Raw genomic sequence first — 17,231 nt, 5'->3', positions numbered from 1 at the left:
AAATTAAAAAACCCAGAATTTATTTATAGGAACTTGAATTATTTTGAATACTGTCTTGGTTAGTTTTTATTGGAACTTGAACTTCAACTGAATAATAACCTTGATCAGATTGGCCTGTTGGCATGACTGTGGGACATTTTCTTGACTGCTACCTGATGTAGGAGGGCCCAGGCCACTGTGGGTGGCACAGCCCCTAGGCAGGCTGTTCTGGGGAATGTAAGAGCTAGCTGAGCAGAATCCAGTAAGTGAGCCAGTAAGTAGGGATCCTCCGGTTTTTGCTTCAGCTCTTCCTTGAGTTCCTGCTTTGATTTCCCTCAATGATGGACTGAAACCTGAAACTGTAAGCCATGTAAACGCTTTCCTCTCCCAGCCTGCTTTTGGTCAGAGTGATCTCTCAATAACAGAGAAAGCAAACCAGGACAGATACTGATCTTTTGTCAGTAGTTTAAAATATTTTTCCCCACAATAGCTTTATAAGTTTTTCTTTATTGTTTGCTATTTGTCTTAGTCAGGGTTTCTATTCCTGCACAAACATCATGACCAAGAAGCACTTGGGGAGGGAAGGGTTTATTCGGCTTACACTTCCACATTGCTGTCATCACCAAAGGAGTCAGGACTGGAACTCAAGCAGGTCAGGAAGCAGGAGCTGATGCAGAGGCCATGGAGGGATGTTCCTTACTGGCTTGCCTCCCCTGGCTTGCTCAGCCTGCTCTCTTATAGAACCCAAGCCTACCAGCCCAGAGATGGTCCCACCCACAAGGGGCCTTTCCCCCTTGATCACTAATTAAGAAAATGCCTTACAGTTGGATCTCATGGAGGCATTTCCTCAACTGAAGCTCCTTTCTCTGTGATAACTCCAGCTGTGTCAAGTTGACACAAAACTACCCGGTACACTATTTGTGTATTACTTTGAAGAAACTGTCATGATCAAAACTACTTTCTTTACAGCCAGCATTTGTTATATGTGTATTATAAGTCAGTATTCTTTTTTAAAAATATGGCTACCTATTTTCTCAGTTGTCAATAAATTAATTTTTGTCTGTAATTAATTTACAAAGAGCTAAGAAACCATTTTCCTTTTCCTAAGAGAATTTTTTTTTTGTAGACATAGTGAGCAAATTTGTGTCTTTACATTTAGAACACTGTAATAACATGATGCTGATGTGTGCATTCTTTTCTTTTAGTGGGTCAGGGCCTTACTTTCTAGGCCAGGTTGGCCTAAAATTTTGAAAAACCAGCTGTGCAAACTCTAAATTGTGCATCTCTTCAAATCTCTGACTCCTTTCTGCTATATCCAGTGTAACACATTTCTTTTTCTCGGGCTGGTTTCATTCCCTGTTAGAAACTTTCCTCAGCAGATATCCCATGGCTTTGGCATCTCTAACCTCTTGGAGTCTCTAAGGCAATATGGGTTCTACCTTCACAGCCTCACTCAATGGCCTCTCTGGGCCTTCATGCAGGGACACCCCTTCCACATTCCTGGTCTCAGCAACTTTCCTAGTTGTGAAGGGAGATTCCATAACCCCTTTCACACAATGGCCACTCTGAACCTCCATGCAGGGATACCCCTGACACATTCCTGGCCTCAGTGGCTTTCCTTAGTCATAGATGGAAATTCTGTCCTTGATTCTAAAATCAAAACCACATGGCTGAAGCTGCCAAGTTTTGCTGTTTGCTGAGGCTGGAACATGACCCCCCTTGCTCAATTACGTGTTCACAAGCTTCCTATTTTCATGGTTTCCTTCACTACCTAAGCCTGATCGTCCTGGAACTTGCTCTGTAGACCAGGCTGATGTGTATGCCTCTGCCTCCTGAGTGCTGGGATTAAAGGCATGTGCCAAGCTTGAACCTAAGCTTCTCTTCAATTGCTTATCACAAGATCATTATAAGCACAGCCACTATGCCTCAAACCTGGATTGAAGGCGTGTGTTGATCCAGATATAAAAAAACCTGTGTTATCCCACCTCAAGATTCAGATCAAAAGCCTGTGTCTTCCAGTCTTAAGATCTGGATCAAAGCCATGTTGTTTTCCTGTCCCAGGATCTGGATTATAGATGTGCCCTCCATTTCTGGATTGCAGTTCATTCCAGATATAGTCAACTTGACAACCAAGAATCACCATCACAATCCACCCCTTGCCTATTTGATACACTATCATATCTCCTTAAGTGTAAATGAAAATAATAACCCAGTCATAATAACACCTAATATAATATAACTATCCCTCGTACAATCTCTTAATGCATAAACAATAACCAGGTCATAATAACACCTAACATGATATAACTATCATACAATCACGAATGCATAGTTAATTTAGAATATGTGCCAATGGCCCATATTCAACATTCTTTTCACAAGATCGATCTTGCCCTGAGATCACCACTCCTCTAATTTCATTAAATATCTTGGATCTGTTTATCTCTTTGAACACAAGATTTAGCTCCATTCTACTTCCTGGTGTCCCTTTAACCCTTGAACCATATATTTTGTTTTATTTTGTTTTTTTTTTCATTCTCAGCTTGTAACATTTGATCAAAATGCTCTTCATAAGAGTGAACCACATGCCAGGCAGTGGTGGCACATGCCTTTAATCCCAGCACTTGGGAGGCAGAGGCAGGTGGATTTCTGAGTTCAAGGCCAGCCTGGTCTACAGAGTGAGTTCCAGGACAGCCAGGGTTATACAGAGAAACACTGTCTCAAAAAACAAACAAACAAACAAACAAAAGAAATCTCAAAACAGCCTAGCATAGGCTCTGGTCTGTGGTTCACTCTTTTTTGCTGCACCACCAGGAGATTTCTTTTGTTGATACAATTACTAAGTCTCATCACTTTGGCTTCAGGCAAACTCTTCAGAACAGGGCAAAATGTAGCAACATTCTTCAACAAAATATCACAAGAATAATCTCTAGTTAACATACTAAAATTCTTCAAATCACCCTGGCACCATTGTCTTCCATATTCCTGTTATGATGGTCCATTAAACACCTCTTAAAGCAATCCGCTGCATTCCTAGTCCAAAGCCCCCATATCCACATTCCTCCCAACAAAAGCACGGCCAGGCCTATCACAGCAATACCCCAGTCCCTGGTACCAACTTCTTAGTTGAGGTTTTATTGCTATGAAGAGACATCATGACTAAAGCAACTCTTGTAAAGGCAAACATTCAATTGAGTCTGGCTTACAGTTACTTTCAGAGGTTTAATCCATTATTATCATGGCAGGAAGCATGGCAGCATGCAGGCAGACATGGTGCTAGAGGAGCTAAGAGTTCTACATCTTGATCCAAAGGCAGATATTAGGAGATTGTGTTCCACACTGGGCAGACCTTGAGCATAGGAGACCTCAATGTCCTTCCCCCAGTGTCACAAACAGGACCACACCTATTCCAACCAGTCCATACCTCCTAATAGTGCTACTCCCTATGGGCCAAGCATTCAAACACATGAGTCTATGGGGGCCAAACCTATTCAAGCTACCACTGAGGGAAACTCAGTTGAGAAAAGCCTCCATATGATACAGCTATATGGCATTTTCTTAACTAGTGATTGATGTGGAAGGGCCCAACCTGTTGTGGGTGGTGCTGTCTCTATGCTGGTGATCCTGGGTTCTATTAAAAAAAAAGGACTGAGTAAGCCATGATAAGCACGTCAGTAGGCAGCACTCCTCAGTGACCTTTGCTTTAGCTCCTGCCTCCAGGCTCCTGCCGTGTGTGAGTTTCTACCCTCATTGCTTTTGATGTTAAACTGTTTGTTATATGGAACAGTGAATGAGAGAAACCCTTTTCTCCCCAAGTTGCTTTTGGTCATGGCGTTTCATTACAGTAGTAGTAACCCTAACTAAGACATGCATCAATTCCACATTCTCACCTAAGATGTTTCTTTTACTAAGTTTTGATTCCTGATACAGTAATCTCTTCGTGTACTTTATTCTTCACTACTTTATTGTCCTTGGATTTTATTCTTTATATATATTTTAGGTACATCTTGTCTTGGGTCTATTTATAGGTATCTAATAAGTTTTATTCTATTCTGAATGTTCCTTCTTTAGAGATAGGGTCTTACTATGTAACCCAGGCTGATCTTGAACTCTTCAATTACCTTGCCTCAATCTCCTGAGTGCTAGGATTACAGGCATGTGTCACAACCTCTGGTTGAATAGGGTTTGAAAATATACCTGTAAAAATAATTAATTATTTTTATATATAAGAAGGCAATACATGAGCTACAGGAAAACAGTGGCAGGGTAATCTTACACACACACACACACTTACACACTTACACTTTTCCTATTTAACTTGCTACTCGCTAGCTGCCTAGAACAGTATTTAAACCACGTAAGACTAATACACAATCTTCTTCTTTTAAGATTTATTTATTATTATATCTAAGTACACTGTAGCTGACTTCCGACACACCAGAAGAGTGCATCAGATCTCATTATGTGTGGTTGTGAGCAACCATGTGGTTGCTGGGATTTGAACTCAGTGCTCTTATCAGCTGAGCCATCTTGCCAGCCTAATACAATCTTTAAGTTAATATGATTTATTTCTCTCTTGTGTAACTGGGATAATTATACTTGGTCATAATTTATTCATTTTATTCACTCTTTTATGTTTTGTTGTTTAAAATTGCATCTGTGTTAATAAATTAGTTAATACCTTTATTGACTAATATTATCCTGGGGACACTTGAGTATTAAGGTTATATTCATGTCAATGATGCACTGGACAGCCTTCTCTGATTTTTCATTTTTAATTCTTTAGAAAAGTCTTTAAGGATTATTTGTTTCTTCAATTTTTGGTTAAATCTCCAAAAACATTAGGGCTTGTGTCTAAAGAAAGATGCTTAATTCTGAATTATTTTAAAATTATTGGATATTTATATATTTTAAAATTATCTTAAATTATTCACTGAAGGGCTGTAGCCCAGCGATAGATCCCTTGCCTGGGTTTGTGTGTAAAGCCCTAGGTTCAATCTCCAGTACTGTTTCCAAAACAACGGCAAAAACGTATTGATATTTGCAAAGAAATTGTGCTTCTTATCCACAATTTAAAATTTATTATCACAAAGTTTCACAGTCACTTTACTATGTTCGTACTATTATAATGTATAATTAATAAATTGTTTTATGATTGCATGCTGTTTGAAGACACAATCCCTATCCAAAATAATAAACATTTATAACCTTGACTTGCTTAGACACTAAAAGACTCATTAAACTCATGATGTTTTTATTTAAAACACACACACACAGAGAACAAAAGGAGAGGTCCCATTAACCTGGAACAATCAAGTTGGAGGAAACCAGAAAGCACGGCTTGGCGTCGCTTTACGGCTGTCGTGCTGCTCTGCTCCGTAGCCGGCCGCCCTGGAGCTGGAGGGGCTGACGTCACTCGTCACTGTGGGGACTCCCTGACGTCACTCGTCACTGTGGGGACTCCCTGCGCTCCTGCGGACGCTCCAGGCGCCACCAGCTCCTGCTTCCTAGCGGGGAACCGCGCAAGGCGGCCCCAGAGCTACGCAGGGGCTGGAAGGTGGGTGGAGGTGGGTGGAGGTGGTTGAAGGTGGGTGGAGGTGGGTGGAGGTGGGTGGAGGTGGGTGGAGGTGGGTGGAGGTGGGCACGCGCACTCCCACGCCGCCGCCTCTATCCTGCGCGCCCCAAGCCGGTTACCTCGCCCTTCGTGAATCTGTGTGGGGGTGTCGTGCTTTCCTCTCGCAGTTTTGTTCACTTGTGGAATAAATCACTGGGAATTTTCTTTTCTTTTTCTCTTCTCTTCTCTTCTCTTTCCTCTCCTCTCCTCTCCTCTCCTCTCCTCTCCTCTCCTCTCCTCTCCCCTCCCCTCCCCTCCCCTCCCCTCCCCTCCCCTCCCCTCCCCTCCCCTCCCCTCCCCTTTCTTTCTTTTTCTTTTTTTTTTCTGAGACAGGGTTTCTCTGTGTAGCCCTGCTGTCCTGGAACTCACTTTGTAGACCAGGCTGGCCTCGAACTCAGAAATTCGCCTGCCTCTGCCTCCAGAGTGCTGGGATTAAAGGCGTGTGCCTTTAACCACGCCCCGCTTACTTTTAGTTTTAAAATCAGGGTCTCACAGTGTTGCCACGCTTGGCCTGGAACTATTTTTTCTAGGCTGGCCTCTAACTCGTGAGATCAGCACAAGTTCAAGCCACATAAGGGTCCCAGGGCTGAGGCTGGGAAGTGGACATAGGCTTCCACTTCTAACCAAGAAGCTGCCTTCAACTGATATCTACTGGCAAAGGAAAAATTAGTTTCTCCAGTGAAGTTTTGATGGGTATATTAGCCACACTTCAGGGTAAGCCCCAGCCCAGGAGTAGCTGACCAACACAAAATGAACTCAATTGCTTTCCATTGTGTGTGTGTTGTGGGGTGTTGTTTGTTTGGTTGGTTTGTTTTGTTTTAAGAACGTGAGAGGAAAAAGAACATTTTGTGTAGGGATGTGGGGGGGATCTGGGAGGAGTTGGAGAAGGGGAAAACTATGCTCAAAATATATTGTATGAAAAAAGTCTTTTCAATAAAGAAAAAGAAAGCCAGCTTCAACTGGGTAGTGATTTTATTTATTTATTTACTTATTTATTTATTTATTTGGCTACCTTGTGCTACAAGAGACCTAAAGAAACAAAACACTGATTTCTCTGCCCCCATAACTTTTCTCAATCCCGACTGACTCTGCATTGCAATGCATAAACCAAGAATCTCCTGTCTCAAGTTTGTGTAAACAGTTCTTACCATTTATTCTCTGCCTTGTCAACCAATGCTGATCACCCAGTGGCTGGGCAGAATAGAGAATGGGGTGGGACGTCTGCTAGGGAGAGGGAAGAGAGAAAACAGGCAGATGGGCCAGGAGGATGGAGGAATTGGGGCCCTGAAAAGGGAATCTGAAGAGCCAGATCAATAATATGAAAAGATCATGGGATGGGGCTGGGGAGTAGGCTGATCAGCTTGGAAAGTAAGGATAAGCCATTTAATTGCACAGCTATTGAGGTGCAGTTTTAAATCTTGATTTCTCTGTGCAGTTATTGGAGTCTAACATAAGGTAAAGAAATACAGCCACTGGATTAATTCACTGTTTACATTTATATTAAGAATAAGTCAGGGCTAGAGAGATGGCTCAGTGGTTAGGAACGCTGATGGCTCTTCCAGAGGTTCTGTGTTCAATTCCCAGCAACTATGTGGTAGCTCACAACCATCTGTAATGAGATCTGATGCCCTCTTCTGATGTGTTTGAAGACAGCAACAGCGCACTCATATAGTAAATAAATAAATAAATAAATAAATTATTAAATAAAATTTTCAAAAAAAGGATAATTCATTAACAGTTTAGTGTCACCACATAATAACCTACAGAGTCACCTGGAAAGAGGAAATCTCAAATAAGGGATTGCCTACATCAGACTGGCCTGGAGCCATGTCTGTGAGAGATTGTCTCAAATGATGATTGATGGAAGGGGGCTTGTGGTCCTGTGCTATATTAAAATAAAATAGCTGAACCTGAGTCAGTGGATGATCCAGTAAAACAACATTTACAACATTTCTCCATAGTTTCTGTTTCCAAATGTCTGTCTTGAATTCCTGCCTGACCGCCCTCAGTGGGAAACAGGGACTTGGAATAGAAGAGGAAACAAATCCTTTCCTCCGCCAATCAGCTTTTGGTCAGAGTGTTTTCATCACACCAAAAGAATCAACCTGGCACAGTAAGTTAGAAACACATATGCCCATCTAGTGGACCTCATGGTAGCGGGGCCATGTCACACAGGATGCCCACTACTGTTATCGAGTAGGCAGAAAGACTCATCAACTTGTGATGCACGGGGTTGCAATGCCCAGATCCCCTCCTGCATACTTTTAGAACTATGCAATATTTGGAAGAAGGAAGTGTGGGTGATTTCTTTTGCCCAGTGTCAAGATATGGTGCTTACAGAATAAACTCTAGAGAGTAAAAGGGCCCTGAATTATTTTGTGTCTTAAAGAGGGGCCAGTGAGATGACTCAGTGAGTGAAGAGCTTGCCACACAAGCCTGACAAACAGAGTTCAACCCCCACATCAAGGTGGAAGGAAAAACCCCACTCCACAGAGTCATCCTCTGATCTCTGAATGCATACCACTGCTCAGGTGCGGACTGTGAGTGCTGACTCTATGCCAAACGCCATGCATGTGATCTCATTTAATCATGAGATTAACTAAGGGAAATACTGTTTGGTAGAAAGGAAACAAGCTTGAAGAGGCTAAGCAATTTCCCTAGTTCTTGTATTTAGCCTTCTTCATCTCAGAATGCAGAGCCCACACATCTCAGTATGTCAATGCTTCTCAAACTGGATTTCGTAGACCTCTGGAAAAGCCAAATAGATGCTTTCCCAGGATCTGTGAACTCTCCAGAGATTCAATACGTCACTTCAGTGACCTTTTAACCAACATGCTCTGGTCTTCCAGAAGATCATCTTTGAGGGGTGCTTTGAGGACATTTGAATCTGGCTGGCTTCATGGTAATGCCAGTGAGGTTAGCAGGTGCACTAATACCGCCACTGTCCCAGTCCAATCAGAGAAAAACCAACTGAACATCGATCGAAATGCATTGACACAAGTTACTTCATCGTGGTTCAATCAGAAATAGGTGAGGTGGAAGCACTTGCTACACTCTACCTGGCAGGATGTGCAACAGACCCGCAGGCAAGCCACCTCTGCCGGGGTGAAGGACCAGACTATTCACAGAAGTGATTTGACTTCCAGGCAACGTTCTTAATGGTCAACATATTGACATCATCTTGGCTTTATAGTTGTCTTTCAGAGGAGTCCATATATTACCCATATTGCAAAAGACTGTTATTCTATCACACTGTGTTATTCTATCACACTATGTTCTTAACATAGAAAAAGATGTTTTAAAAATATACCTGTAGCTATGTTGCAGGAAATATTTTTTTAAAAAATGGCAGCATCCTGAGCTATACCCAACTACTCTCTGCTCTGGTGGTCTCTGTCTTGCTGCCTCCATGCCTAGCTCCAGGCAGCAGTCTACCTAGCTCAGGTTCACCTGCCTCAGAGCTGATTGTACCTTCCCAGCCATCCACCCCCTGTGGCTAGCCGTCACAAATCTCCTTAACCCAGAAAATCAAAACTCTTATAGCTTGTAATTATCAGTCAGTTTTATATATCAATAAATTCTCAAGTCACAAGACGTCACACAATAATTTCAGAGCCAATTGATAATGACACACGCTGCCACCTAGATTAGACAAGTTATCCCAATTATTCTTTCCTTTTATGATATTCATAGCTACCTGTGGCTACATAAAGCCACATGGATAAGGTTCATCCTCTTCTCCATCCATCTTTTCTTGTCCTCCTCCTCCTCCTTCTCTCTTCCTGTCCCTGTCTCTGTCTCTGAAACTCTTAGCTTTGCCTTCCTTTTCCCTGTCCAATCACAGGCTTCTTGTTGAATTAATATTTAATTGGGAGAAAATTCTGCTACATAGCTACATTACATTTGCAACTTTTAGGAACCAAAATACAACACTTAATTCATGATCTAGGATTGAGGAATACACAAACATGTTTTAACTACAGGGCACACCCAATAAGAACTTGAAGGGGAGCAGGTCACCAGGCCCATTATGTCCGACCTGTTGGGAACCACTGCTGATGAAATGGAAGAACTTTCCAAGCACACACATATTTTGGTAATTCCCCCTACAAGTGATTTGGTTAAGGTTGTCGTCTTATTTTGTTCTGTTCTGTTCTGTTCTGTTTTGTTTTAAGCATCAACTATATAACAAGTATCTGTGTGATTCAGGACCCATCCTAACAGCTGCAGGAAAGCAGGCTTCACCCATGGAAGGAGCTACATCCCATAATCTGCATCGTTTGCATACAAATGCAACCTGAGTCAAAGGACAGTGAGAACAGCCAGGAGGAAACAGTGAGGTGGCTTGGCAGGTAAATGCACTTGCTGCCAAAGTTGACCTCAGTTTGAGTCCAGGACTCACATGGTAGAGAACTGAGTCCTACAAACTTCCCTCTGACTTCCACATGGTTCCATGGTGACCTCTGTTAAACATAGATCCAAATGTAATAAATAAAAAAAAAAAACAGTTAAGAGAACCTAACCCTAGATTGTGGAATTAATCTGGCTCAAAGTCATGCATGGCAGACATGCTCACAGCCTCTGTAACGAGTTCCTGGAGCCAGCAGCCACATCAGCAGACATAGGGTGCGCTCTGCCTCTGGACAGAGTCCAAGGTTTTGGCTATGGATAAAGTCACCTGCTTCCTGATTAATTTGGAACACTTTGGGAATGCCAATTATTGAATCATCACACAGAGAAAATAACCTGAAGTGCCATCAAGATAATGGAACAGCATTGTCTCCCGAAAGAACAAAATGTGTTTCCTAGTCTCAAACTGGCACCAGCCACTTCCTTGTCCCTTCCTCCAGTCTGCCAAGGCCACCTGTCATCTTGTCTGCACTGCCATGTCTTCCTTGATCAATTTGGCTCCCTCCCTCTGCCTCCCCCCTTCCCCACACCAGCTCCAGCCCCTGTTTAGATGCAGAATCACTTAGTACCACCACAGGGCACCTTCCTGCAATAGATATGTACTGAAGAATGGTTGGCATTGGCCCTTTTAGCGCTGTGACTGTTCTCAGCTCAACCTCCATGAATTTTAACTCAGTATCATGTAGGTTATTATTAGATTTTTATTTTATTATGACTATGATAATTATTATTTTGGTTTTTTCCAAGACAGGGTTTCTTTGTGTAGTTCTGGCTGTCTTGAAACTAGCTCTGTAGACCACACTGGCCCCAAACTCACAGAGATCCACCTGTCACTGCCTGTGCCTCCTGGGTGCTGAGATTAAAGGCATGCACCACTACCACCTGTCTAGTTTTAGATGTTTTGTTTTGTTTTGTTTTGTTTTGTTTTGTTTTGCTTTGTTTTGTTTTGTTTTTTGAGAATGGGTTTCTCTGTATTGCCCTGGCTGTCCTGGAACTCACTCTGTAGACCAGACTGGCCTCGAACTCAGAAATCTGCCTGCCTCTGCCTCCCGAGTGCTGGGATTAAAGGCATGCACCACCACACCCGGCCTAGTTTTAGATTTTTAAAAACTTAGTTTATGTATGTTTGCTTGTGTTGTGTGTGCGTGTGACCCATGCGCATGTAGTGCCTGAAGAGGTCAGAAGAGGGCATCAGATGCCCTGTAACTGTAGTTTCAGACAATTGTAAGCTGCCACATAGATGCCAGAAATGGAATCCAGTTCTCTGCAAGAGCTCCTGACCCATCTCTCTACCCCACCACACACACACACACACACACACACACACACACACACACACACACAGAGAGAGAGAGAGAGAGAGAGAGAGAGAGAGAGAGAGAGAGAGACAGACAGAGACAGAGACAGAGACAGGGACAGGGACAGGGACAGAGAGAGGAACACATACACAGATACAGAGACACATACACATAGAGAGACATACACACAGACACAGGAACACACACACACAACACACACACACACACACACACAACATCATTTTTTTAAATAGCAGAAGGCCCTGCTGAACCACAGGCTGGCAGTCTTAGCTCTCTGGTTATCATCACTTGATGTACTTTTCGGCCACCTTAGATGTTTAGATGTTTGCCTCTTACCCCTCTCTACCAGGACTCAGCCCCTGTGAGGGTTGGTGCTGCAAGCCAGAGCCTCCCTCATTCTCTCCCCCTCAACCCACCCTTTCCTTCTCCTGTAGGAGGGACAGCTGAAACAGGTCAAGAAGCTGGAAGGAATTCATTTCTAAGTACTGTATGAAAAACTTATTTGGTAGAGTCGTAGACACTGGGTGTCAAACCCGAGCCAGTAAATTTGAGAGGCTTTGAAAGTCCTACAGGCACAATGGTGAATTTCTCTGAAGAGATATTACAAAATCAGATGAAAGCTTCCTTCTTTATCCTGTTAAAATAGATTGGTAGCAATGGGGAAGGCCAGATTTTTCCTCTTCTGATTCACTTAAGCTCGGCACATTGGTGGACTACATCAATACCCTTAAGCAAATACTCACAGGAGGCGCACACTTAATAAGACGCAGACAACTCCAGGAGAGGGACAGAAGCTCATCTATTGCCACCAGTTGCAACCAGGGTAAAGAACCACTGTGGCCAGGTCTGACATTTTTCTGTGCTGGGGCTTGAACCCTGGGTCATATGATGCTAGGTGAGCTCTCTGAGCTACACAATTAGCTGTCAACTCTCACTTCGAAGGGAAGCTGTAAATCGTGTGTGTACGTGTGAAGTTGTGATTGTGAAATTTGTTTTGGAATGTTGGCTTATGTATTTTAAAAGCAAACCTGACAAACTTCATATCCCGCCTGTTCTCTGGATTCAGAGTCTGACCAAGGTGCAACTTAGAAAAGACATCGTCCGTACCCTTCCATATTCGGAGAGTGTCTTTCTTTTTTTATCCTTTAGGGAATTAATAGTCTGTAATCTATCTTCAGGAAAGCATTCTCCTTAAACTCTCTATGGCTAGTGTTCTTGTCATAGTTCATCACCTTCCATATTCCATTCATTAGTTAAGTGCTAGCGGGGTGTGGTGCCCCATGTCTGTAATCCAAGCATTTAGCCTGAAGGATTGCCGTGAATCTGAGGCTAGTCCAGGATACATAGTATGTTCTAGGCCATCCAGGGCTGCCAAGTGAGAGTCTGTAGTTTAGTGGTAGAGGAGGGTTCTGTGAATGCAGTAGTGAGTGATACAGGAGTAGGTTGCTTCCAGTCCAAACGTGGTTATGATCTCCACATATTCACTACAAATGCACAGGCTAAATTCTTGTCAGTACACTTTGTATGTATGGCTCCATCTCCCTGATCATGCTTCCCCTTTTAAGAGCTAGACTGAAGTTTGGTACCCACAAGGCTGACTGCCTTGTGACAATTTACCTGCCAACACTCTTTTTTTTCCTCTAGGGAAAAAAGTGTGTGTGTGTGTGTGTGTGTGTACATGTGCACACACATGCCCACCCATATGTTCACGCAGCTATATGTACACACACACACACACACACACACACACACACACACACACACACACACACACACACCTGTTCAGAGAGTGGCTCTGCCCCAACTTCTGGCTGGGAAAAGCTAGTATTCAGTTAGCAGAAAGTTGCACCTGTGTGGAAGGGCTCATCACCAAACAGCCGATCAATATTCCAGGGTAATGAGTTTCCCTCCAAGAAACTCCAGATCTTGAACCTGTACTGTTCGCCAAACGATCGGAGAGCAATGGAAAAGTCTTACCCAAGAAAAATAGGAATTTCTTCTAGCTCGCTCCTTCCAGCCCCAACTTAGGAGGTGTCCCCTCTTCCACTGGAGTCACAGGTGACTGGTGCCCCCAACTCACCTTCTGAGGTTTGAAAAGCCACACACACAGCCACAGCCATGAGTGTGAGCCCTGCTTGCTGCATTCCCGCCTGACCCACTGAGTCTGGCAATGACTCAGGTGAGGCTGTGGGATCAGGAAGTAAATCTAAAGGTGTCCTTGGGTGCCCAGAAACAGCTTAAGTAGGCCAGGTGGCCCCGCCCTGGGAGGCTCTCACCTTTCTTTCTTAATGCCAGGTTCCGGGCTGGCAGTTAATGCCCAGCCTGCCGTGTGCTCACTTTGCCAGAGACTGGAGAGCACATCTGTAGCCGTGTGCCAGCTGATGAGGTCCTTAAGAGTTGGTAGTACTCATCAGAACCATTTGGAAAAAAATGAAAATCTAGCAGTCTATATGAACACGTCTGCCAACCTCCATCTACACTCCAGAGTTCTAGGCTAGGAGCATCTTTTGAATTTCACAAATAGCTTCATGAATGATTCTGATGGGCATGTCTGTTGAGAATCATCATTAGCAAAAAAAATTACTTAGGGGTTTGAAACAGGGAGTTTTGGGTGACAAAGGTGCTAAGTCATACAAATTATCTGCATAGAAACATAAAGGGGCATTCACGTGGACTCGGGTTGCAGTCAGAAAGGCTCAGGGAAGGATGAGGATGGAGAAGGGAGGTCGAGAGGCATGAGGATGCACTGAAGAGGCCGAATGATGCCTGATGTGCTGTGGCATGAAAAGTAACGGTGGCTAACAAAAATAAACTGCATATTTCAAAAAAGCCAGCAGAGAAGATTTGAATGTCCTCAACACAAGGAAAGGATGAAGATGGTCCCAGCTGCTTCAAACACAAGTATCGAGATCTCACACTGTATCCAACAACATAATTTTTTGTTACTTAAATATACACATATGTTTTAGTTAGGGTTTTCATTGTGCTGTGAAGAGACACCATGACCAAGGCAACTCTTATAAGGACAACATTTAATTGGGGCCGGCTTACGGGTTCAGAGATTCAGTCCATTATTATCAAGGTGGGAAGCATGGCAGTGTCCAGACAGACATTGTGCTGGAGAAGAAGCTGAGAGTTCTACTTCTTGATTCAACTGCAGCCAGGAGAGAGGACTGGCATCTTCCAGCTGCTAGGAGGAAGATCTCTCAAAGGCCACCCCCACAGTACACACTTCCTCCAACAAGATCACACCTCCTAACAGTGCCTCTCCCTGGGCCAAGCATACTCAAACCACCACCAAAACACACACACACACACACACACACACACACACACACACACACACACACTTAAAGACAGAAGGCAAAGTATAATCTTCATTCAATCAATGCCTGTTGCCACGTGTACTCTGGGTAAAAGGACCTTATAAAGGTTTCTAAACAACATATTTCACAAAACAAAAAGAAGACAGTGGAACTTACTTTACTATTTGTCTTGAAAATGTGTATACAGATGCACTATTTCAAAACTCCTATCAACATTCAAATGTCCCAAGACCTATTCAACAATCCTCCCAACCCTCTTTTTGTATTAAGGCTCCTTACCATTTAACCATTAAGTGTGAGTTCTAATTCATAGTGGATTTGTCTCAACAGGGCAAAGTCTCATTTTAAAAACTTGGCTCCAAATACTTATGGCATACTACTGAGTTACTTAATAAAATTTTTGTTTGTTTGTTTGTTTGTTTATCTCCATGTTACGTTATATTGTACCCACTGTAGAAAATTTGGAAAAGTAAAAAAGTATACAGTAAAACCAAAAATCTCTCTCATTCTCTGCTACACAAGGCTGCTTTTATGGCTTTTCAGGTTGACATTGAGAGCAGGGGATGGATAGCTCTTGTTAGCTTTGCCTCCATCATGGACAGCTCTGTTTTTAGTAACTATATTTTCAGAAACTTGTTATCCTCTAAAAATACATTCTTTGTAACGTATATGTGTTTACATCAAGATTTGCATTTTAGGAAGATATGCAAAAATCTACTAACCAGCTGGCCAACTTATATGATACCATTGCATTTAACCAAAAACCAGTCGGTTGTAATTCCTCCTTAGTGATTGGTTTGTATATCCTTCTGAGTTGGTGTGTGTGTTTTAGACATGTTTTATTTTTACAAAAAGAGAGAGCCTCTTGTTTTGTGACTTTTTTTTCTTTCTTTTAACATGTCAGGAGTAAGTCTCCATGGCCCTTTTTGTAGCTTTTTACCCTTTGAATGGTTTTACAGTATTAGTCACAGGCCTGTCTATTGTTTTTGGTCCTTGAGGATTTTTTTTAAAGATTTTTTTTTTTAGTTGTGTGTATGGTGTGTGCATGTGTAAATGCAGGTGTCTGGGAATGGAACTCCAATCTTCTGCAAAAGCAGTCATGTTCTTAAGCATGTTCTTAAGTCATGTTCTTAGCCATGGCTCATGGAACCCAGGTTGGTCTTGAACTGGCTAAGGATGCCCTTGAACTTCTGGTCATCTGGGATCACCTCCAAAGGAATGGGGTTACATGTGTGTACCACCAGACCCAAACAAAATGCACACTTTTATGTTATCTTGTTGATTGTTTTAACTGACGAATATTCAGATAGCTTGGTTGTGTTCGTTCTCTAGTGTGGATTATTACTGAAATAATTTTTAGCCGGGCATGGTGGCATATGCCTTAATCTCAGTACTCAAGAGGCAGAGGCAGGTGGATCTTTGTGAGTCTGAAGCCAGCCTGGTTTACAGAGGGAGTTCCAGGACAGCCAGGGGTCCATGGAGAAACCCTGACTTAAAAAACAACAATTAAAAAAAAATGTTTCTGGAAATCAAATTCCCGGCCTTGAGTATGTTAGGCAAATGTTCTACTACCAAGCTTTTCTCCTGGCTCCCATAACGCATGCTATGATTCTAGCAATGAGGGGGAAGTCAGTCTTGCAACCTGTATCTGCTCATTTCAGCATTTTCTTTAATGAATTCTTAGACATGGGAATTCTCTAGGGCTAGGGAAATGGCTCAGTGGGTTAAGGTGCTTTTCACACAAGTGTGAAGACTTGGGTTTGGATCTCAGAGCCCATGTTCAGTGGGTATCTATAATCACATCTTGGAGCACTTTTACTGCTAGATGAGGGAGTAGAAAAATCCTGAGACTTGAGGGTCTGCTAGCCTAGTGTACACAGGAGTGAACAATAGACCTGTTGCAGACCACGTGGACGAGCAGTATCCAAGGTAGTCCTCTGACTACATTCATGCACCACACTCATGAATGCACACACACACACACACACACACACACACACACACACACACACATTTTATTTTAAAGAGAAAGGACGCCAAAGTCCTAAAAATGTATGCCCATATGACTCACTTTTAATATAAATCGCTAACTTATCTTACAATCCTGCAGAAGTCTCTGCTCAGCTTCTCTCCTCCGATAGGCTGAGCTCGGGAGGGGCAGGATGTGTTAGCATGTTCCTCCATACATCCAATGCCTTGACCAGTGCTCAACAAATAATGGGTGCTTTGTGTTTCGTGAGTGGATAATAAGCTGGATAGCTGAAATGAGCAGGGTTTCCTGCATGAGGAAAACCACACTAGTGGGTCTGAATCTAAGTGGTTTTCAATTGTCACCGTTGGCCTCCCCTATTTGCCAGTTCACTGGTGATAATGCTTTAAAATTCATTTCTCCTCGGGGATTATTTTCTATATTAAAGTAAAAGCAGAACGTGTATATTAGAAGAGGACTAAGAATTTATAGATCGAATCAGGGACAAGGGGGCAAGAGTGAGGTGCTGTATATGATATTCATGATATTTCTGTATGTGATTCAGAAAATGGTATTCTCCACATACACTGTCTGGCCTTTTATAGCTCAGGCAG

General features: G+C 42.8%; 1 protein-coding gene across 4 annotated transcripts in view; it reads right to left on the bottom strand.

Moving 5' to 3' along the window:
- Ccl28 (chemokine (C-C motif) ligand 28) overlaps positions 1–13,520 on the bottom strand; it is a 30,541-nt gene extending 17,021 nt beyond the window's left edge. The window contains exon 1 of one of the 4 annotated variants that reach the window (NM_020279.3): positions 13,403–13,520. In NM_020279.3, coding sequence (NP_064675.1) covers positions 13,403–13,466 — 64 coding nt within the window. In that variant the 5' untranslated portion in view covers positions 13,467–13,520. Of the gene's footprint in view, positions 1–5,282; positions 5,575–13,100; positions 13,241–13,299; positions 13,380–13,402 lie in introns of those variants that run through there. The other 3 variants (XM_011244686.3, XM_017315550.2, XM_011244685.3) reach the window with 3 other exon arrangements.
- Positions 13,521–17,231: the final 3,711 nt, after the last annotated feature.

Source organism: Mus musculus, chromosome 13, assembly GCF_000001635.26.
Source record: "Mus musculus strain C57BL/6J chromosome 13, GRCm38.p6 C57BL/6J".
In the NCBI taxonomy this organism is placed as follows: Eukaryota; Metazoa; Chordata; class Mammalia; order Rodentia; family Muridae; genus Mus; species Mus musculus.
This window is presented reverse-complemented; position numbering and strand designations above follow the sequence as displayed.